Source organism: Macaca nemestrina, chromosome 4 (genome assembly GCF_043159975.1).
Source record: "Macaca nemestrina isolate mMacNem1 chromosome 4, mMacNem.hap1, whole genome shotgun sequence".
NCBI lineage: Eukaryota > Metazoa > Chordata > Mammalia > Primates > Cercopithecidae > Macaca > Macaca nemestrina.
The window spans coordinates 81931165-81955390 of record NC_092128.1 but is presented as its reverse complement, the minus strand read 5'-3'; the positions used below and the strand labels follow the sequence as shown (position 1 = coordinate 81955390).

At 37.8% G+C, this 24226-nt stretch overlaps 1 protein-coding gene and 1 long non-coding RNA gene across 2 annotated transcripts in view; one reads left to right on the top strand and one right to left on the bottom strand.

The window, feature by feature from the left end:
• Positions 1–24106, top strand: part of LOC105475597 (thrombospondin type 1 domain containing 7A) — a 501118-nt gene extending 477012 nt beyond the window's left edge. The window contains exons 24-28 of the mRNA XM_011730984.2: positions 11837–11932; positions 14755–14837; positions 15188–15398; positions 17816–17903; positions 18595–24106. Coding sequence (XP_011729286.2) covers positions 11837–11932; positions 14755–14837; positions 15188–15398; positions 17816–17903; positions 18595–18679 — 563 coding nt within the window. The 3' untranslated portion in view covers positions 18680–24106. The remainder of the gene's footprint in view (positions 1–11836; positions 11933–14754; positions 14838–15187; positions 15399–17815; positions 17904–18594) is intronic.
• Positions 1–24226, bottom strand: part of LOC105475598 (uncharacterized) — a 142376-nt gene that overhangs the window by 18313 nt on the left and 99837 nt on the right. Inside the window, exons 2-4 of the long non-coding RNA XR_983491.3 lie at positions 15099–15181; positions 12879–12958; positions 8034–8115 (exon numbers count right to left, since the gene is read on the bottom strand). This is a non-coding gene — a long non-coding RNA (uncharacterized lncRNA). The remainder of the gene's footprint in view (positions 1–8033; positions 8116–12878; positions 12959–15098; positions 15182–24226) is intronic.

The window sequence follows — 24226 nt, the reverse complement described above, 5'->3', positions numbered from 1 at the left end:
TCCTAGCAGATCCGTTGACCAGGGGTCTGGTGGGCTTGGGGAATCCCGGACGAGCCCCCAGATGTTATGCCCAGACTGTTTGTTCCCCAAAGAAGACCACCAGAGTCCAGAGTCAAAGCCAAGCGGCAAGGATCTTTACTACAAGTTCGAACTTGGTCCCTCCTTTACACAGTATACAAGAGGGCCCCGAACAATGCGAGCGTTTGCTTTTTATAGCCCGAAAGTTGTAGGGGAACAAAGAAATTCCTGCGCTTTCAGTAACCTTGTACGGCTGTCTCCTTATCGGAGACTTTCCAGGTGGTGTTTGTACTGAGCTCAGGGAGTTTGAGAGATATATGGTGGTGGGATGGGAGGATGGGATGTGTTTGCGCTAGGCTCAGGGAGTTTTGAGCCCGGGGCTGAGGAATGTGCCCAGCTCCTTTCAGGTGGTTGTCCGATAACCATAAACTTCCTTTGGCACCTAGTATGCCATTTACATCATGAGTAGTCCAGACAGTGAGATCCTTTCCTTGTATTATTTTGATAGCCTCTGACACTAAGACAGCCACAACCACAACCACCCTTAAACAGCAAGGTCAGCCTTTTGCCACTACATCGATTTCCTTACTTAGGTATGCCACTGGTTGTGGGGTTGTCCCACGAGTCTGAGTAAGGACTCCAAGAGCTATCCCTGCTCTCTCTGTGATGTATAAAGAGTTTTGTCCTGTGGGAAGGCTTAAAGCTGGTGCTCGTACTAGGGCCTGCTTTAAGGTTTTGAAGGCTGTTTCTGCCCCTGGTTCCCATTCTACTAGATGAGTATTTGCCCTCTGGGTCTCCTTGATTTGAGTATGGAGGGGCCTGCTATCTTGCTGTATCCAGGGATCCACAGTTTGCAAAAGCCAGTGATTCCAAGGAACCCCCACAACTGTTTTAATGTCTTAGGATGAGGATAAGCCAGTATAGGCTGTATTCATTCCTTGCTGAGGGCCCTGGTCCCCCTGGCTAAGATTAGGCCTAGATATTTGACCTGCTGTAGGCAAAGCTGGGCCTTTGACCTAGATGCCTTGTACCTTTGATTAGTTAGAAAGTTCAAGAGACCTAGAGTAGCCTGTTGGTATGAGGCTTCCGAACTGGTAGCCAAAAGTAAATCATCCACATACTGAAGGATCAGAGAGTCTGGACTTGAGAAGTGGCCTAGATCTTGGGCCAGTGCCTGACCAAATAGGTGAGGGCTATCCCTAAACCCTTGGGGTAAGACCGTCCATGTAAGTTAGGACGTGTGGTCTGTGGGATCCTCAAAGGCAAAGAGAAACTGGGAATCAGAGTGCAGGGGAATACAGAAGATGGTATCTTTGAGGTCCAGAACAGTGAACCATTCTGCTTCCTAAGGTATTTGAGAGAGCAAGGTGTAGGGGTTGGGTACAACTGAATATAGAGGAATTACTGCCTCGTTGATGAGTTTAAGATCCTGCACTAGTCTCCACTGACTTGTTTTTGTACTCCTAGAATTGGAGTGTTGCAGGGACTGCTGCATTTCCTTACTAAGCCTTCAGCTTTTAAATGTTTAACAATATCCCATAATCCCTTATGAGCTTCAGGCCTTAAGGGATATTGCCTTTGATAACAAAAAGTGGTGGGGTCTTTTAGCCTGATTTGGACTGGGCAGGCATTTTCTTCCCTTCCAAGTTGTCCTTCCAATGCCTAGACATCAGGGTTGATTCCCTCCTCAAGTAGCGGACAACAAATGGGTAACTTGTTCCCCATATTCATATGGAGAATAGCTCCAGCTTTGGCTAATATATCCCTAATAAGGGTGTGGGACTTTCAGGCATAACAAGAAAGGCCTGTGAAAAGAGCAAAGTCTCCCAGTTACAACTGAGGAGGTGGGAGAAATACCTGGTTACAGGCTGTCCCATGATTCCTCAGATGGTAACGGACCTTGAGGACAGTCATACAGGACAGGAGATTAACACTGAGAAGGCCGTGCCAGTGGCCAGGAGGAAGTCAATTTCCTGGCCCTCAATGGTAAAACGTACCCAGGGCTCAGTGAGGGTGATGACATGAGCTGGCGCTAGCCTCAGGCACCCTCAGTCCTGTTGTTGGATCATCTGGTTGGGGGCTTCTGACCCAGGGAACCATTGCACTCTGGGTTAGTATGCCTTCCAGTGATTGCCTCAGCATAGCAGACATGGACGAGGGGGTGGCTTGTTTCTTGTTGGACAATCTTTTTTAAAGTGTCCTTGTAAACCACACTGATAAAAAGCCCTACCAGGTGATTGGCCTGCTCCATTTTCTGTCCTCTCTGAACCATCAAGGTTTGATTGTCTGAGGGCCATGACTAAGGCTGCAGCCTTTCTCTGATCTCACTTTTCCTTTTGGGCCTGTTCCTCTTGGTCCCTATTATAGAACACCGAGGTTGCCAGGTTTACTAATGCCTCCAGATTTTGTTCAGGGCCCAGGGCTTTCTTTTGGAGCTTTCTCCTGATATCTGTGGCTGATTGATTGGGTAATCAACTTATCTTTTAGAATCAATTGACCCTCTAGTGAGTCAGGTGACTGGGAAGTATATTTTTTAAGGCCTCTCGTAGCTGCTCAAGGAAGGCAGAAGGATTTTCTTTCTTTGCCTGAGTTATGGTAGACATCATTGAATAATTCATGGGCTCTTTCCTAATTCTCCTTAGTCCTTCTAGAAAACAAGTCAACAGATGTTTATGACTCCAGTCCCCATGATCTGAGTCGAGGTCCCAGAGGGGATCCATAGGGGGGACAGCTTGCTGTAGGGAATTTGTCCCTTTCTTCAGCTGTCATTCTATTTCCAAACTCTCAGACTGCAGCTAAAGCTGCATTCTTTTCACTAAAGGCCAGGGTTTGATCTAACAATAGCATGACATCTCTCCAAGTGAAATTGAAGGTTTGCCCTAGACCCTGTAGGACATCTATGTACCTATCAGGATTATCTGAAAACTTCCCCAGGTCTGCCTTGATCTACTTTAAATCAGAAAGGGAGAAGGGGACATGTGCCTGGGTTGGGCCAAATTCCCCTCCCCCTACAGCTCTAAGGGGACGTAACTGATAGCCCTGGGGTTTTTGTGGTCCTTTGGAGATTTCTTTGCTTATTTCTTTCTGGGCAGGGGAGATTAGAGGAGGCTTATCATTAATAGGAAGGGGAGCTATAGGGAGACTAGGATATGCCGGTAAGCTGAAAGGTCCTCCTGTGGGATGTAAATTACAAGCTTTGCATAGTTGTGTATTCTTCAATGGATAGAAAGCTTGGACATAAGGTATTTCACTCCATTTGCCTTCCCTCTTACAGAAAAGGTCAAGCTGCAGGATAGTATTGTAATTTGTACTTCCCTCAGGTGGCCATTTTTCCCCATCAGAGAGAGAGAATATTGGGGCCAAGCCATAGTGCATAAAAAAAAAACCACCTCTTTTTCAGGGTTTGCAGGTCAAATTGGTCCCAATGGCTTAGGATGCATTTCAAGAGTGAGCCTGTTGATGCCTGAGTGTTTCCCATCTGAAAGACAAAACCACCCATGGTTTTGGTTGGTTTCTCTCCGGCCCAAGAACCCACAATGGTCCCTGTACCCTGCTGATTGGAATAGTTGTGCTCACCAACACAGCAGCAGAAACACTAGTTTTCCTTCTAGACCACAAGGAAGACCAAGGAAGGTCGGATTTAGTGGCCCTTACCAACACATTCTCAAAAACCTCTTAGAGTCCTAAGCATTCTCCTGTTAGTATTGGGACTTTACACATGTCCTAAAAGATATTATGCCCCAAAAATGAAGTGAAGGGCCATACTCTGAGGGAAGAAAAGGATCTCCAGGGTTGGAAGAATGACACCTTTTGTCCTCACTTGAATAGGAAGGATACAATTTCTGAGGCTCCCCATATCCTAGCTTCAGGAATAGCTTTTATTAGGCCTGCTTGTCTGAGGAGGGATCCTAAAACTCCAGATAGTCCTCCCTATGATGGGGCTATGGGCAAAAATTATGTCTTTCTGATTGGTGAGACTGGGTGCCTAAAGAAGGGAACAGAGTCCTGGAGTTTATACTAGAACTCATTCTTATAGGAGAAACTAGAAAAGCACCAGAGACAAGGAGTGGTTTTTAGAAGTGGGACTAGCCTCAGAAAAGAGAGGTGAGAGGAAGTTTGTCTGACCGGCATTAGGACCCAGGAGGCAAGGGTCAGGATAGATGGGCGAGTCTCACTTGGGCGACATGACTTTGAGAGTTCTGTTCATGGCCACAGGGTCAAGCAACCTGTCATTGAGACCCCGGAGCTGAATGGCTTTCCTCTCTGTCAACCCTTGGCTCAGCCCCGATGTCCAGGAAAAGTGGAAGCTGGTTCCAGGCAAACCAATGCTCCCAACTCCAAAGAGTCGGGGGTTGTTAGAGAGCCCTTTTCCAGAAAGCCTGACACCTGTGTCTTTAGTCCAGCGGCTGCACTAGTTGCTTTTAACTGGCCAACAGGTGCTTGGTATTTAGCCCCCAAATTCTAAGGAAAATCTGACAGTAAAACAGGTCCGATGGTATTCACCGCTTGGTGGTTGTCCCTTCATGGTTGCCAAATGTGTCCAGAATTGATTCCTTCTAGTGGGTTCTTAGTCTTGCTGACTTCAAGACTGAAGCCGTGGACCCTTGCAGTGAGTGTTACAGTTCTTAAAGATGGTCTGTCCAGAGTTCATTCCTTCAGATGTTCAGATGTGTCCAGAGTTTATTCCTTCTGGTGGGTTCATGGTCTCGCTGGCTTCAGGAGTGAAGCTGCAGACCTTTGCAGTGAGTATTACAGCTCTTAAAGGTGGTGTGTCCAGAGTTGTTCATCCCTCCCATGGGTTCATGGTCTCGCTGGCTTCAGGAGTGAAGCTGCAGACCTTCACAGTGAGTGTTACAGCTCATAAAGGTAGTGCGGACCCAAAGAGTGAGCAGCAGCAAGATTTATTGTGAAGAGTGAAAGAACAAAGCTTCCACAGCGTGGAAGGGAACCCAAGCTGGTTGCTGCTGCTGGCTCGGGTAACCAGCTTTTTTCCCTTATTTGGCCCTACCCACGTCCTGCTGATTGGTGCATTTACAAACCTTTAGCTAGACAGAAAAGTTCTCCAAGTTCCCACCTGATCCAGAAGCCCAGTTGGCTTCACCTCTCAATATGGGATACCTGTGTAATGTTGGATGTTCTATGTATGACAGAATTGTTGAAATTGGGAGCTGGTGTAAGGCAGACCATTATTAGTTTTAATCTTTGTGGGCTACCCCATAAATGCAGAGGTTAAGATGTTTAATGACATATCGGGAGGACTCTCTAGAAAGAGCATGAGCACTAATTAGGTGGGAATTGCTATCAACGGATAAATGTACATATCTTAGTTTTCCAAATTCAGGGATGTGCATATCAGCTGTTTGTCATAACTGATTAGGGTTAACACCTGTTGAAGGAGGGGACATGCCTGTGAGCTGGCAATCTGGGCATTGCAGGATAATTTGTTTAGCTAGTCTCAACTGAAAATGTTGGGATAGATTTCTCCAATTTTTGTGGAAAAATTGATGTGATTGGGTGGCTTCGTCAAACAGTGATGTCATGACGTGCAAATCTGCTTGATCATTGCCATAAGCCAGTGGGCAAGATAGCGAGCTGTGGGTCCGAATATGTGTGATAAAAACAGGATGTGTTCATTGATCCAGGAATTGCTGAAATCAAACAAAAGGGGCCTACAGGATGGGCTCAAGAGTGCACTTAATAAAGGCTGTTTCAAAGTTTTGCAATGAATAAATGAAGTAAGCAGAGTCACTAACAATATTGATGGGCTGAGCAGAAAAGGTTTCCAGGGCCAATATTAGGGCTCCAACTTCAGCTCTCTGAGTACTAGTAAATCCAGATTGAGTGAGGGAGTTATGCAGATAGCTGCTTTTCCATTTTTATCAGAGACATCAGTGAAAAGCGTTAAAGCATTAGGTATGGGGGAGTGAACTACCTTTGTAGGCATAACTACAGGAGTGTGAGATAAGAACTGAAGTAATTTGTCAGTGGGAAGGGCATGTTCAATATGGCCTGCATAATCAGAGAGTGCTATCTGAAGGTCTAGAGATAGGGGCAGGACTGCTTCAAATTCTTTTTTACTGAAGGATATTCTTATGACATAAGGGTCATAACCTTGCAATTGATTGCATCATTTGCAGCCTGTATAGATGACTTTACTAACTAGCTGGACTTAGGGAGATAGTGTTTTAGTGCCAGTATGTGAGCAAAAACCCATTCTAGGAAGTGTAGCTCTGGGGCCATCTGTCCTATTAATCCTGTTGGGGAATGTTTAGTAGGAAATACAAATAATTGGACTGAATATCATGGGTCTGAGAAATAGCTTGCTCTATTTCCTCAATTTCCCTTTTTGCAGTGGGGGTTAAATACCTGGGGGTGTCCAAGGCTGCATTACCTTTAGGATAGAAAACAGGTTCTATAATTTGTCAGTCATTATGCCCAACGTGGGGCGGAGCCAGTCACTGTCACCTGGTAATTTTTGATTATCATTTAAGGTGTGTACATTGTTAGTATTCAATTTAACCTCTTGAGGTCTTACTGAGCAGGAAGTTAGTATGTATCCAAGATATTTCCAAGGGAAGGACATCTGTACCTTTTCAGGTGCTATGATTAAACCTGGTAACTGTGTATTCCTCTTGACAGAGGCATATAAACTCAAAAGTATTGGCTCCCTTGGGGCTGCCAGTAAGATGGCATCCATATAGTGGGTGATCTTGCAATTAGGAAATTCTTTTCTACTGGGGAGCAAAGCCTGATTTACATGATACTGACACATGGTAGGACTGTTCAGCATTCATTGAGGAAGTACTTTCCAATGAAATCAGCAAGCTGGCCTTTCATTATTGATAGCTGGTATTGTAAATGCAAATTTTTCTCTGTCCTGCTCTGCAAGGGGAATAGTATAAAAGCAGTCTTTTAAGTCAATAATGACTACAAGCCAATCTTGAAGAATCACCATGGAGGGAGCCCCTGTTGAAGGGACCCTATAGGTTGCAAATTAGCACTGATAGCATGTAAGTCATGCAAAAGTCTCCATTTACTAGACTTTGTGGGAATGACAAAAATGGGCAAATTCCAAGGGCTGTTTGATGATTCTGTATGGCCAGTTAATTGTTCCTCAACTAATTCATGGGCTTTTTGTAATTTATTTCCCTTTAAAGGCCACTGTTCTACCCAAATAGGATTTTGAGAGAGCCGCGTCAGCGGTAGGGAAGGAATAGCAACAGTGGCCATTACTAGAAAAGGGTCTGCTATTCACATAATTCATCAAATTCTTCCCTCCAGAGGAGGTATTGACTGGCCTCTAACGTTGTTTTACCTAGCACTGACAGTCCTATTGGGTCATATGGAAGTAGTCTGCTATAGCCTTAATTAATCCTCTCATAAATGGGCTAGTGGCTCCATTTTCTCTAATGCTTTTTCGTATAAGTGTTGAAAGTAATTGGCCGATTGCCTTGTAGATCTTACATCACCGGGCAAACCAAGAACTCCCCTTATAATGCTGCTAAGACAGGGTCCCATAACTGTAGTGTATCTCTTGTCTTTTTTCCAATGTATTGGGGGAGAGGGCTCAGGGAAAACCTCTGTGGCACCTTTACCCAGTAAACAACAGGGCTGAGGAAGGAAGAGGAGGCAGTAAGGTAGACAATAGTTCTTCTTCCATTCCCTTTTTAGGCTCTTCTGTGTAGAGCGGGGCCAAAGCAGCCCTAACTAAGGCCCATAACGTTAAAGATGTTACTGGGACCCACTGCCCTTGTACATGATGTAATTTAACATTTCTTCCCAGAGCTCTAGGTCTAGTGTGCCTCCTTCTGGGAACTATGGGTTATGGAAAACAACAATTTGCATTAGGTCCCTTAATTCAGCCTCTGAAACTGAGGCTCTGCTAGCTTTAAGCAGCTGTTTCAATATTTTTATATACTATTACTGTTGAGCTAATAACTGGGTTTCCCATGATGAAACCTTAGCTTGAAAATCCCCTCAAACTTGGAAATCCAGAGCAGGCACCAATTACTTACAGCACAGTCACTTCACTTTCGTTTTTGAGGGTTCCATCATGATCCATTGCAGTGTTCTTCACACGGGCACCACCTGCCGGGCCTGTCCACAGAAAAATAGTACTCAGACACAGGTATGCAGTGTAAAGGCAGCTAGGGGTCTCCCTGGCTCTAGGGTCAAAGTGCACCCAGAGAAGCTGGAGCTGCATGCTTTCATTCACTGTAGGCACAATGCCAAAAGCCTGGAGCAAACACAATCTGTGAGAAATTAACATTGTTCCCCTTTCAAGGAACGTCAGGTGTGTGGATGATCAAAGATCAGTTCCTGGTCAACATAAGTAAACAAGCCTGTTCAAGATAAATTCCCCTACATTCCCTTGTACCTACTCCTTGCCATCTGCCTCAGGGTCAGAGAACAGCTGTCTGGCTATTCTCCCCCGAATCTAGGCAGAGCCTTTGGACCTTTCAGAAGGCATGCTGCTTTCCCTATAGTCTCTCACACCACCCTGACTGATCTCCTGCATGTTTGCAGTGGCTGGTACCGGTTTTTTCTTTCGATATTGAGTGTGCCCTTTAGGAGTTCCTGTAAGGCAGGCCTAGTGGGGACAAAATCTCTCAGCATTTGCTTGTCTGTAAAGGATTTTATTTCTCCTTCACTTACGTAGCTTAGTTTGGCTGGATATGAAATTCTGGATTGAAAATCTTTAAGAATGTTGAATACTGGACCCCACTCTCTTCTGGCTTGTAGGATTTCTACAGAGGGACCCCACTGTTAGTCTGATGGACTTCCCTTTGTGAGTAACCTGACCTTTCTCTCTACGTGTCTTGTGGTTGCTCTTCTCGAGGAGTATCTTTGTGGTGTTCTCTGTATTTCCTGAATTTGAATGTTGACCTGTCTTGGTAGGTTGGGGAAGTTCTCCTGGATAATATCCTGAAGAGTGTTTTCCAGCTTGGTTCCATTCTTTCCATTACTTTCAGGTACACCAATCAAAGGTAGATTTGGTCTTTTCACATAGTCCCTCATTTCTTGGAAGCTTTGTTTGTTCCTTTTTATTATTTTTTCTCTAATCTTGTCATCTTGCTTTATTTCGTTAAGTTGATCTTCAATCTCTGATATCCTTTCTTCTGCTTGATTGATTTGGTTATTGATAGTTGTGTATGCTTCACGAAATTTTTGAACTATTTTTCAGCTCCATCAGGTCATTTATGTTGTTCTCTAAACTGGTTATTCTAGTTAGCAATTCCTCTAACCTTTTTTCAAGGTTCTTAGCTTCCTTGCATTGGGTTAGAACATGCTCCTTTAGCTCAGAGGGGTTTGTTATTACCCACCTTCTGAAGCCTACTTCTGTCAATTTCTCAAACTCATTCTCCATCCAGTTTTGTTCCCCTGCTGGTGAGGAGTTGTGATCCTTTGGAGGAGAAGAGGCATTCTGGTTTTTGGATTTTCAGACTTTTTGCACTGGTTTTTCCTCATTTTCATGGATTTATCTACCTTTGCTCTTTGATGTTGGTGACCTTCGGATGAGGTCTCTGAGTGGACATCCTTCTATATTGATGTTAATGCTCTTCCTTTCTGTTTGTTAGTTTTCCTTCTAACAGTCAGGCTCCTCTGCTGCAGGTCTGCTGGAGTTTTCTGGAGGTCCACTCCAGACCCTGTTTGCCTGGATATCACCAGCAGAGGCTGCAGAACAGTAAAGATTGCTGCCTGTTCCTTCCTCTGAAAGCTTCATCCCAGAGGGAATAAATATGACACCAAAAGTACAAACAAAAGTGGAAAAGATTTTAAATGTCTTTAAATTAAAATTTCAAACTTCTACACAGTAGATCTATAAACTTTGTTTATAGATCATAACAAGGTTACAGTACAAACCACAAACTTGAAAAATATACTTATGAAGTGAATTAATTTCAAAGGATTCATGTATAGAATAGCAAATCTAAAAGTCTGTGATCCAAAACAAGTTAATAGTCTAAAAATTGTTGAGGACCTGAAAGAACTTTTCTGAGATGTATAATTTTAAAAATAGAAAACTTATAATATTTATTTATTTAAAATGAAAAAACAAAATTGTATGTTACTATAAATAACAAATTTCCTGCAAAATAAGTTCACCATAACAAATGGAAAATAACTTTAATGACAAGAGTGGTCTTGTTTGGATTTTTGCAAATCTCTATAAAGTCTAACTTAAGGAAGACAGCCGGATTATCTTATTTGCTTCTGCATTCAAGTTATTGCAGTCTTAGTTTACGTATATAAAGAAAATCCAACCTTACACAGATTGTAGTTGCAAAGGGGAAATCCTCACTCACACTCTGAAAGAATGTCAATGTCTCCCAGGGTCTCTGAACCGCACTTTAAGAATCACTGTTCCAGAATGAAGAATTTTCACAATTCAATGAGAAAAAACATAAATGTCAGTAGTGGGGGAGGGGGAAGGCCAAAGGTTTAAATAAGCAGCTTTCATAACAGGAAATCCAAATGTCCCAAAACATTTTTGTTACTGTTCAATAACTTTAGTAATCTAGGAACTTTAATTTAAAATGACAAGGTAACTTTCCATACCCAAAAGACTAACCAGAAAAAATTGAAATCTGGCAATTATAAATTTTCATGAGTGTTTAGAACAATGACAATCTTTATGTACTGCTGGTGGATTTGTAAATTGTCACCTTTTGCAGGAAAAGAACAATATTTAATAAAGTTTCAGCTATCCGCACAATTATACCAAGAAATTTCCCTTCTAGATATGTAACTTAAAGAAGCACCAGGTCATTTGCACAAGATTGACCTTCAGGGCATTGTTTGAATAACAAAACTAAAAATAACCTAATAGAAAAATAGCTAAATAAACTGTGTTATTTAGTACAATGGAATTCTATGTAGCGGTTAAAATAAAGTGACTGTAACTACATTTTTTTAAATCACTTAGAAATATTTCACCTGTAACATTGACTAAGTTTCAGAATGCTACACAGAATAGGATACATTTTTAAAATTTATGACTGCATGAAAGTAATACATCATTTCTGTATATAGTAATTATGTGTGTGTGTATAGTGAAAAAATTAAAAGCATGGCAAAGAAAGTCATACATCTTCAGAATAGTATGTCTAGATGGACAGACAAGGAGGGTGATCAGAACAGAGAAGAATACAATTATATCTCATGTTTTATTCATCAACAAGCTAATGAAAACTGAAGCAAATATGGATTAAATTTGACAAAATTGCATGATGGAAGATATATATATATATAACTATATATGTAACTGTATACAGTTATGCATGATGGAAGGATATATATATATAGTTATATATATATAACTATACAAATTACATGATGGAAGATATATATATAATTATATATATAACTATACATATATAACTATATAACTGTATACATATATAACTATATATATATATCTTCCATCATGCAATTATATATATATAACTGTATATAGTTATATATAACTATATATAGATATATATCTATATATACCTAACTATATAGATAGATATATATAGTTATTCTCTATACCTGGCTGTATAATTACAACACTTTTTAAAAATTAAATTAAAAACCTAGGTTCCCACCAGGTAGTGTGGACAGCAGACATGGAAAATTAGTTGGGATTGAGGTATATAGCTGCAATTTTAAAACATATGCATGGCAACTTCAGGACAATAAATGGACATTTGAATCATCAGAGATGGGCTTATTATTTTTCAGTTGTTCATAAATATGTTATTAATACTCTATCCCCATGATTATCCTTCTGGGTAACAGAATGTTTTTGCTAATGTTTGTTATTTCCCTGCAGATGGACACTGCTATGAATATAAATGGATGGCCAGTGCTTGGAAGGGCTCTTCCCGAACAGTGTGGTGTCAAAGGTCAGATGGTATAAATGTAACAGGTAAACCTCCAGTTTCTCTTTGTTCTTTGAAAATCTTCCTGTAACACACTTGTGATTGGTTGAAGAAAATAGTTAAGGAAACAAAGTTACTCTTTCAGTATTCAAAGCCTGTTTGGGATTCAGGATGCCTAAGCTGTATATACCCACTTGCTGACCAATGACAAATTATTTTATAATGGTTCAAATTATCTCTCACCTAGCCTTTTTAGGTATTGCTGCTGAAACGTATTTAATTAAAATACTATGTAATTCTAATAAATAATTGTTATAAATAATTTTCAGACCTTTTCTAGAAATGTTATACATGAATAATTTACTATATGTTTAAAAATGATCAGTTTTTTGACTTTCTGCTTGTGTGCCTTGAAGGCATATAAACACAGACCAAAAACACCACCAAGGGAGTATGATACAAATCCAAATATCTTGCTTAAATTCAGATGTCTATGATTTAGAGATTTTTAAACTAATTAATAGAGAAGACCTACTGGTGGAGTATTATACAAATCTAAATATCTTGCTTAAATTCAGATGTCTATGATTTAGAGATTTTTAAACTAATTAATAGAGAAGACCTACTGGTAAATTTCAAACCCGGACCATCTGAGCAGCTCATCTACTGTGGCTGCATCCCCAAATTATTATATATCCAAAGAAGAAATCCAAAGGAAGAAACTTTTTTGATTGTACTTCGACCAATATATGCCTCCAAAGAACTACTCTAGTGTGCAATTACTAAAAGCCTATCTGAAGCCTGTAAGCAAGCATGAGGGATCCCAAGGACCCCTTGAAGGAGAAAAAGACTTTGGCTCAAGATAGGTAGTGAACAACCAAGCAAATTTCCTAGAAAGAAATGCAAGTCAGAACCAGAACCTTAATTTCAGGCACATGGACCCAGAAATCTAAGCCTTTCCATAAACAATTTCTTTTTATAAATATAACTTACAGGAATTGCCATTGCATAGCAACAGCAGGAGTCTTGACAGTTAACTGCTCAGGCTGACTTGCTGCTGTGTTTTGACCCTGCTGTGGGGGAAAAATACAGTGTACATTTGGATGCCTCTGAGTAATGTTCATTTATAAATTTCACTTTAATATATACAGTAAGAAACAGGAGCAAGGATCAATATGATTTTTGAAAACTATCCATATTTATATTGAATTTTAAATTACCTGGATTTATTGAAACCCAATTATTTATTTCCTCTGTATGGGAGCTGGATCAGGATGTCAATTTTTTTTCTTTTGAAGATATGATTTTATACATGAGAAAGCTCTCTCAAGAAATCCTTAATAACTCCCTGTGGTCACATATATAACAAAGAAAAGACATCTAGTAGAAACCCTTTGCTCTCTCACTGTATTATTTTTTGGAAGAAGCATCTCCATCTACCCCACTCTAAGAGGTATGGAGTGAGAAGAGTCCTGGACAGGGATAGACAGGCTTTCTGAATGAGTTGTTGTTACAGAAGTCATCCATTCAGCTCAGAGATTGGAAATAAATGTCTCCATTCTAACAGCTTCTCTAGATGATCCTATAGGTTTGCAATTTTTTGATGCAAATAATATTTACCTGACTTTTCTTCCATATATTAAAAACTCTTTTTCCACTGCAATTGGGACTATTCCCCCAATGCAAAGGTAAGTCAAATTTTAAATGACTTACCTACAAAATCATTACTTTTAATTTCTTTTCAATTCAGCAAAGTGTCCAATGGATTATTTCTAATGCTATTCAGTACCAAAAGGCCAATGTGTAAATGATGTGTGTTAAACTCTATATGCATTCTTTCATCTTTTAGGAGAGATGAGATTATGACAAATAGACAAGCATGTAAAGTATATTACCTATCTTGATCAATTGCTTTAATTTATGAATTGTCCTTATAAGAAACTCAAAATATTGCTTTGTGTGTGTGTGTTTAATGATAACTTCAATGTGGCCAATTAACTGCAGTTGCCTTGCAATGACTAACTGCTTTTCTGTGACAATTTTTCTGTATTTTGTGATTGCAACAGAGAGAAACACAAAGAATTGGCAATAGGCACCTGTGATTAAATTCCAGAGAATCATCAGTTCCATAAACAAAGAAAAAATTTTATTTTGCTAATATTATGTTAAACTGAACAAGTATAGTTTGAAAATATGAGTCTCCTTCATGTCACCAATGTTTTTTATATCTATTTCCGTTTAAAACCTCACTTGAAACAACTTAGGCACAGTTGGTACTACACTTGAAAATAAACAAGAGAGAGATAAACAGCTGTAATATCAAGTCAAAACCATAGTGCAAAATAAGTGATTTAGTAGATACATTTGTTTTCTTCACTATATCCAAAAAACACCGTGAATTAGCAGAAATTGTGATTTTTCTAAAAAAGAAATATGCATTATTTAAAGAAAACATTTATTTAACATAAAGAGCTAAAGAGTTATTTCTAAAGACATGAAAACTATCGTTTTACTTGAAAAGGAAATGAAATCAGCTTTTCAGTTGCTGGACTTGGCTTCATGTGCTCCTGGCAGAAAAAGGTTGTGTGCAATTAGTATTTTCAAAATAGCAGCTATAAAATAATTATTTCAACAAACGCTTGTTGAACACCTGCTGAGTACCAGGCACTGAGCTAGCTCCCCTGGGTAAGAAGGGGCTGGAATCACTAAATAAGGTGGTTAAGGTTAACCAAATATTTCAGTCAACCACTGACAGAAAAATTCCTGGAATTCCCAAGGTAGTTCAGGATTCAAAGACAAGTCACTAACAACAGTGTATTTTCATCATAACAAGACATTATTTGTCAAAACGTGATTTTCTGTTCTGCAGGGGGCTGCTTGGTGATGAGCCAGCCTGATGCCGACAGGTCTTGTAACCCACCGTGTAGTCAACCCCACTCGTACTGTAGCGAGGTATGTGTAAATTCGTCAGGGCAGACAAGCCAGCTCCATCATTTGTCACCTCACTGTCTCTTGTGCAGTTTCATCTCCCTCCAAAGAAAGCATGTCTTGAGGCATAAAAATCCCATTTTAGACATCTCCTTTTATCGATATAAAACGTCCTGAATTCACTTGCTTTCACCTTTAGAATACATTTATATATCATGCCAAAAGTATGTTTCTATGTAGTTAAAAATATCACAGGAATTACATATAGTAATTCCCAAAACAAACCTTGTTTAAAGCCTTCTCTTCAAGTCCGGTCTGTTAGACTTTCAAAGATTCCTTGCATGGCTAGTGTAAATCTTCTTGTTCTCCTGCAGACAAAAACATGCCATTGTGAAGAAGGGTACACTGAAGTCATGTCTTCTAACAGCACCCTTGAGCAATGCACACTTATCCCCGTGGTGGTAATACCCACCGTGGAGGACAAAAGAGGAGATGTGAAAACCAGTCGGGCTGTACATCCAACCCAACCCTCCAGTAACCCAGCAGGACGGGGAAGGACCTGGTTTCTGCAGCCATTTGGGCCAGGTGAACTGACTAGACTAGTGTTGAAGTAGAAACCTTTAGTTATACATTTAGGCAATGCCAAAGAATTAAAAAGTGAGCAAGCATTTTTATATGAGCTATTGATTATTTTATCTACATGCATTTATTCTGATAGTGCCATCTATTCTTAAATTTTTTACTATCATTAAGGAGAATAACTCATGTTTGAAGTTCAGAGAAATGAAATTACTTCTGAGAAAAAAATTTTGGATCAATATGATTCAGTTCAATTCCAGTCCAAAAATTACAAGTATAATTAATTTCAAATTGAACAAAGATGGAAACATGAATTTTTTAAAAATGTGTTGTCGTTCAGAACTAGGATAAAGGAGACTATAAAGGCATTCCAGAATTTTTAATTTGATCATAGGAACAGTAATAGTTTGACCCATAAATAAAAACATCAGGAATGCAGTTCTGTGCCAGGGGGCACGTGGTAGATGGACCAGTTTGTACCAGCCCTAAAAATCAGCATACTCAAATACTCAGATCTGTACTAGTGCCAGATACACAGGGGCAACAGTGGAGCCTTCCCTTCTGGATGGGATGATTCAAATATTTTTTCACATTCACAGACAGCTCTTAATGTATCTGGTAATAAATGCAAAGCCAATACAGGAAAATGCTTGAAGACCTCATGATATGCTATTCTCTACTCTACACACTTTCCCTCAGTTGGATTTAATCATATGCTCATCCCTAGAACTAACCTGGTGCTTGAAAATGTGCTACATGGTTTATAAAGCAGCTAATAATATCATGCCACTTTTTCTCATACCCTGGAGGAACTACTAGTCCATGAAGCAAAGGAAATCTCCAGTCAGAGCCAGGCATAGTCTACTTTAAAATGCCATTAGAAACATGAGAAAAGATGGAAGGAATCTGCATAGCTAGCACATCTCCATTTCTGTGCATTAAGTCTGAATACTTTACCTTATTGGAGAATAAATGTTGGATTTTTAAGATATTTTAAATGTTTGGGAGATTTGCTTTTAATCACATGATTCCTGCTTTAATTGGCTTATTTGGCTGATAGTACAATTTATTGTGCAAAGCTGACTCATCTGTGTAAGCATGGGAAACTCTTCCCTTAGTGTTCAAGACAATGGACTAGCAGACAACCAGTAGCAATTTTGACCTTTACTAAGAATTGAAGCAGATCTCCTCAGATCAAAACCAGTCCTTTTTTTTCCCCCAAAAGATTGTTATTGTCATTATTTTAAATTTTATATATAGTTTCCCCAAAGTGAACATTTTAATATATTTAGAAGGTACATGTTCTGAAAACTTAGATATTCTTTGATTTTGAAAAACCCCAAAAAAATTGTTGAAGAAACTCTCAACGTAGAGCACCTCAACCGTGGAATGGTTCTTTTGATTCTAAACTGAACTCAAATTAAAAAAAAAAAAATTCTTTAGGATTAGAAAGAAATGATATTTAGAATATTTATTGAGTTTATTCCCAGCAAATGAACTTCTAATTTGATCTAACTCCAGGCGAAAAAATTCCACAGTACCCATTCGCATTTGATGCCTTTCAAATATTGAATAAACCAGAGTCTACGTGAGGTCAGTTTTGCCCAATCTATAATTTAACACTAAGATCAAATATTTAATTGCAATAGAAAATATATGTTGATGTGAGGATCAAATTAAATCAGCCAATGTCATTAATAACATCTTGTGCTTGAAGTTTATTCAGAGCATAAAATTGAGGAGTTCAAAGAAGATGAGACCAGAAACCCAAATTATAAAAGTTCCTGTTATGTCTGATTCCATATAACAGAAAAGGTAGAAAACAATTTATAGATCCTTTTATATGTTAACCAAACTAGTTGTTTTTGTAAATGACATTGTCAGCCAATTTTAAAACACATTGTAAGTGCAGACTAGATAAAAGATTATTAATTCCATAAGATGTTAAATATATTCACTTTCATTTTACCTGGAATAAAAATGACAAAATTTTTGTTTAAATACCTATCTGCGTTAACTCGAGGTTGTAGAAACTTTCTTAAAATTGCATTTTTCATCTTATCATTGCAATTCTCAAAATAGATTGAAAATCAGAAGAAAATGTTTATATAGCATTACACATGTATTGAGTTTGAAGTAAAATTGAGATGAAAGGCAGCTGAAGTTTTGACAAAGAAACTTGAAATCTGAAGTCAAACATTTATAACTTTTCAATTCAATTTTCCTTGATAATTTCTCTTTAATGAAGCAGTATCTAACCCATAACAGCAGCTTTGCATTAATCATTAACTGTGCTGAAGCAATAATTCTTTTTGGGTTTTGAAAGAAATTGGTCATGTGTGACTGATCATTGGTCATCGTTAAAGACTGCCTCATGTATACCAGATTAATGTAAATTAATAACTAATATCTCTTCTTCTTAGATGGGAGACTAAAGACCTGGGTTTACGGCGTAGCAGCTGGGGCATTTGTGTTACTCATCTTTATTGTCTCCATGATTTATCTAGCTTGGTGAGTGTTTAAATAATTAAAAATCCAAAGAGATACTTAATCGTAACACAGAAACAGCAAACTAATGTCTCAAATAAGTTCTCTACATCTATCTGGTGTTCACATGAATTTCTAAATAAACATGGCTTTAGTCCTAGATGGGCTAAAAGCTACCAAATCTGAACCATTTCATTTCTAAAGATGAGCAAGAACTTGCTGTGGGTCATCTTCTCGAGTGTGTTCTCTTGCATACTTTCAAGAGAATATTGCTTTGTACTGATTATGGCAAACTGTGGATTTTTATATTGAATTACTAATGGAGGAAGATATTACAGTAATACCTAATCTTATTCAACTATCTTTTAAAACATGCATTATTTATAAATTATGCATTATTTATAAAGATTTCTGACCAAATGAAAATGACCCCACTATGATATTATTTCTGTTGTCAATACTAAAAGAATCCCACTTGGATAATTTATCTTTTGTAGGATAGTAAAACATTTGAAGCTTACTTAGAGTTTATTCAAAGCAAAAACTGAAATTCAAGGAGATCAGAAAATCAAATTCTAAGGTAGACTTTAGGCAATGCAGGCAATGAGGCAATTTTGGTTTATCAATTTGTTTTTACTTTTTTTTGCTTAAAGCAATCAAATTTACAATTAGAAACTGATTTTCTTTCTCCTAATTTTAATGAATTGTTTTACAGCAAAAAGCCAAAGAAACCCCAAAGGAGGCAAAACAACCGACTGAAACCTTTAACCTTAGCCTATGATGGAGATGCTGACATGTAACATATAACTTTTCTGGCAACAACCAGTCTTGGATTTCTGACTTCATAGATGTCCAGAGGTCACAACAAATGTATCCAAACTGTGTGGATTAAAATATATTTTAATTTTTAAAAAGGGCATCATAAAGACAAGAGTGAAAATCATACTGCCACTGGAGATATTCCAGACAGTACCACTTACATAGAGACCATCAACCATGAGAATTATAGGAGATTTAGCTGAATACATGCCGCATTCTGAAAGTTCTATGTCATCTTTTCTGAAGTCTACCAACTGAAAAACCACTTTCATCTCTAAAAAATAATGGTGGAATTGGCCAGTTAGGATGCCTGATACAAGATTGTCTGCAGTGTTAATCCATAAAACTTCCTAGCATGAAGAGTTTCTACCAAGATCTCCACAATACTATAGTCAAATTAACATGTGTACTCAGTTGAATGATACACATTATGTCAGATTATGTACTTGCTAATAAGCAATTTTAACAATGCATAACATATGAGCTCTAAGCTAAGCAGAAAATCCATTGAATAAATTCAGCATCTTGGTGGTCAATGGTAGATTTTATTGACCTGCATTTTAGAGACGGAGCCTCTTTTTTAAGACTTCATTCTTGTCTCTCTCCAAAGTAAGAATGCTGGACAAGTACTAGTGTCTTAGAAGGAAGAGTCCTCAAGTTCAGTATTTTATAGTGGTAATTGTCTGGAAAACTAATTTACTTGTGTTAATACAATACATTTCTACTTTCCCTGATTTTCAAACTGGTTGCCTGCATCTTTTTTGCTATATGGAAGGCACATTTTTGCACTATATTAGTGCAGCATGATAGGCGCTTAACCAGTATTGCCATAGAAACTGCCTCTTTTCATATGGGATGAAGACATCTGTGCCAAGAGTGTCATGAAGACATTTGCAAGTTCTTGTATCCTGAAGAGAGAAAAGTTCAGTTTGGATGGTAGCAAGATGAAATCAGCTATTACACCTGCTGTACACACACTTCCTCATCACTGCAGCCATTGTGAAACTGACAACATGGCGGTAATTTAAGTGTTGAAGTCCCTAACCCCTTAACTCTCTAAAGGTGGATTCCTCTAGTTGGTTTGTAATTGGTCTTTGAAGGCTGTTTATGACTAGATTTTTATATTTGTTATCTTTGTTAAGAAAAGAAAAAAGAAAAAAAGGAACTGGTTGTCTTTTTAATTTTGAGCAGATGGAGAAAATAATGTATCAATGACTTTTGTAACTAAAGGAAATCAAAATTATATGTTGATTTTTCCTTCTCTCTAATTTGATTTCCTAGTTTCAGCTTGAATGACTGTGTTGCAGGCAGTATTTCAAGATCCATAGTCTTTTGCCTTTCTCACTGGCAAAATTTGAAGCAATCTCTTCCATGCATGATTTCAAAACTAAAATTTTAAAAGAGAAATAAGTATCTTGCCCAAGACTTCATTACATATCTAGACCAAGAGTGGCAAACTTTTTCTGTAAAGGACTATACAGAAAATATTTTCCAAAAGGTCTACGTTGCAACTTCTCAACTTTGCCATTCTGCTAATGAGATCTTAGTAAATAAAAGAATGAACATAACTGCTTTCCCATATAACTTTCCTTACAGAAACAGCAAGTAGGGCACCTTGGCAGGTCATATTTTGCTGACCCCTGGTCTGGATGTTTTTTAATGCTAACTCTCCATAGTGTCATCTTTCGTTTTCATTCATTTACTCACTGACTGTTCAATGTTCAAAGGTGAGACTTTACAGTCATTACATTTCCCACTGTACCAAAAGTAGCTATATTTTCTACAGATGTAGCCCTGGGAATGGCACAGTGGAACAATATTTAACTCAGCAGACTTCTTGCAAATGAAAGGAAAACTCAAAAGGTGCCATTAAAAAGCAATACCATTTTCAGGCAACATTATTACAACAACCTTTGTGAGAGAGGAGGACACTAGCTTTTCAGGTTCTTTGAAAAATAGTATAACATGCTATTTTATCTTAAACAGCTGTGTTCCTGTAAAAGTGTTTTGGATTAGAAGGTATTTTACCCTCATACTGGAGTATGAACTCCCCCTGCTGTTCATTAGAGTGTTTGCAAAGATTACAAAAGACATCAGGTTAGGATGTCGTTGTCCCCAAAATGAAAATATTTGTATGTATTCAATAAGAACTAAATGCAGTAAGCGCTAATTCCTTATTCAATATTCACTATATTAGGAAATGTAAATCATTTCAAAAAGAACAGGTAGGAAGATGAAAATTTTACTTTAAATCAAGGATTTAAAACCATAAAAACAAAATCCATTTTCTGTTTTATTAAAGAGGAAGAAAAAATAATATTGTTACTCTAAAACTGTGATTGTCTATGTATATACTCAGGGATCTTCCAAATAATCCTAAAGTTGATCTCTTTGAATAAAATAAAATCCATTTGTCCAAAATGGTTAAGAGAGAATCTAGTATGGTTACTTGAAAAATTTAGCTAACCCTCTTATAAAATGTTGCAACACCAAATAATTTTTAAATGTGGGATAGAATACCTACTAAAGCTATACTGAAGATATTGTAAAATGTCACTAATTCAGAAAAGATTAGTATCATCCTACCTATAAGAATTAGAAAATCAAAATTATAGAATGTTATGAAAAATACAAGACATTTTATTCATAAATTGATTAGATTTTATAGCATATGTGTGTATATATGTATATATATGTGTGTATGTGTATATGTATACACACATATACACACAAAATTACATGAGAGAGGGGAAATTAGGTTCAACTTGACCTAATAGAGAACATATTGGAAGATCACTGTTAGGATAAATAAATACTGGATAACCTCTTGTTAGAAAGGTGGAAAGAGGAGAATGTAGCAATCTGGCTATTTTGGACAAATGGAAGGTTACTATATTCATGTTTATAACATGAAAATGGCCTTATTTTTGTTTCTGGCATAAGACAATGAGTTAAATATTTTATTGGAATTTCATCAAAACCTTATTTTTCCTGTTCCTTCTAAAAATTTGGGAGGGGAATATAGTAGTAATTTCTCTATTGACACTTTCAACCTTACCGAAGTGGTCTGTGAGGCCAAAAAGATGTAGAACTGCTGTTCCCTAGAATGAAGGTCTGTTTGGTTTTTTTAAAAAAGAGCAGAAAAAGTTTGACACAGTAGTATATGAGTTTGCCGGACTATTTCACTAGAAACCATGTAGAATAGAACTAACTGATCTCTTTTGAAAGGGGCTGATTTGCTTATTCATCAATACCTAATCCAATATATGGACTGTAATCTTATTCAAAGGCTTTTTTGAGGACACTACAGTGTAGCTTAAGTGAATTAAAAAAGAGTGCATAAAAGCATGTTTTAATTACTTATAACAAAGCACAAATTACTTCTAACAAGGCAAATATTTACTGACACGTAAGACTCTGCTAGGCACTATAAAAAACAAAAGTTAGTAACGGCTTTTGTATACATAGGTACTTAAGACATCCAAAAGAAGGGAAAAATGCCTAATGAGTGAAGATAACACTGAAACCTGTTGACTTTTACTCTAGGTTTGTTTTTAGAGGGGGTTAGTATTTTCCCCTATGTAATATACATGTCTTTAGGCCATGGTATTAGGAGTTTGATTTTTCCCTGCCCCACCCTCAGGTAGGTGGCAGTGGTCACTGTAACTTAATCAGACCCCTGTTAAGTTCCTGGGCATTTCAAGATACATTCATGTCTTCCTTCTCACAAGAATTGAATAGACCTCTCACACATTTATTTACCTCCCCCAACAACCTGTATATTTGGTTCTTTCTGATTATTTTCTTTGCTTGGTCTCTTTCTACTCTCAACAGCTATTCTTACCTACTTCCCACTAAACATGCCCAATTTTTTAATTAAAAAAAAGAGAGAGAATTCCTATATGTCCTTCCCTATTAGAATCTAAGTGTCACTCACTCAGAGTGTGAACATCCTGACTTACACCAAATCCACTGGTCAAAGAAATGAATAAAGCTAAAAGGAAAAATGTGGAAGGCATGTAGGGGAAAAAAAAAAAAAAAAAAAGCCCTTTTCTGTAAAAATGTCCATGCCTACACTTGCTTTAGATCACCCCATATCCTCCGGTCTCCATCTCAAGTCTTTGTTCATATTCCACACCACAAGACAGTGAGGAAGGCCCGTGCTTTTCAGTACCATACAGAAGGGAGAGCCTGTTCTAAAGCTGACGTGGGTCTGAACAGTACATGAGAAGCACAATTCCCAAATGATCTGGGATCTCCTGTTTATGAAAATATTACCAAATTCAAGTGTGGGTTCTTCTATTTCCGCTCGAAAATTGAGGGTGTTGAAAGAACAGTCGTCCTTAAGCAAATCTGTGAGGAATCTTGTCGGAATGTGATCTTTCCTGGGACTAGTTTAGTTGTGAGAACTACATCTGCCTGTTCTGGGAATAAGAGTCTCCCCTGGTCCTGCCCTCAGGCGGTCCTGGCTGCAGGACAGGATTTCAGGTATCAGAAACTGGTGTGTGAGCCAAGCAAGTAGTTATCCTTTTATAAAAAGGATGGTTTGCAGTGTGTTATGATAATCTTATATCTAGCAGGGACACTGAAAAATGGTTATGTCTACATTATTAAATGAATAAAACTAATGCTAAACAGTTAATTTTGCATTTTTTTGTATGTTTCTACCAAGTCAGATCTTAAAAGTGGGCAGTATATGAAGAGATTTAGTTTGTGTGAGTCATGTTTTCAGTGATCAAAAATCTCTATATTATTTAGAATATAATTGTCAGTCTTGTGTTTTGTAGATTTATTCTATTTTTAAGCCATAGTTTCTAGATTACCTACTTTTACCCTCAGTAAACTTTTCCCAACTATTTTTCAGAAATCTGTTTGTGTTTATTTTTAGAAAGGAAACATCTAGATTCCTTTTCTGGTACTTTTTTCTCCATTTCTATCACAGAGATTTGAAGAGATCAGTATCTATCATTGTAAAATATAACTTCATTAAATTTGCAATGTCTTTCTATAAATTATTATTCCCTGAATGTGTATTTTATGTTAACTACCTGAATATTTATTTTGTTTAAATAAGGAGGCAGCTGTCTAAGAATTTTTGTTAATATTACTTTGTAAATTGTGTAATGTAATTTATTTTACATTATGTACATTTCCTTTTTAACGCACAAAATGTCTATATACAATTAACTACAGATTTGCAAATAATGTCACTAAGCTTTATTCAGTCAATACAGATGGCATGTGAAGATGTAATATGCTTTTTTACATTTTCATATGGGTTATTTGTAAATAACTATATTGCTGACAAACATAAATACGGAAATCATTTTCATTCTAATCATGTGTATCCGTGTTTTGATTTGCACCAATTGCTTCTTAAATATGGATTAAAGTTTTTTTCCAGTGAATACCTAAATCCTTTTACCTACTGTATTGCCCTTTCCTGGGTCGTATAACAACTCCAATTTGAAAAGTTCAAGAAATGCAACTTTTACTTTGAAAGTTGGCTGAGGCCACCAGGTGAATCA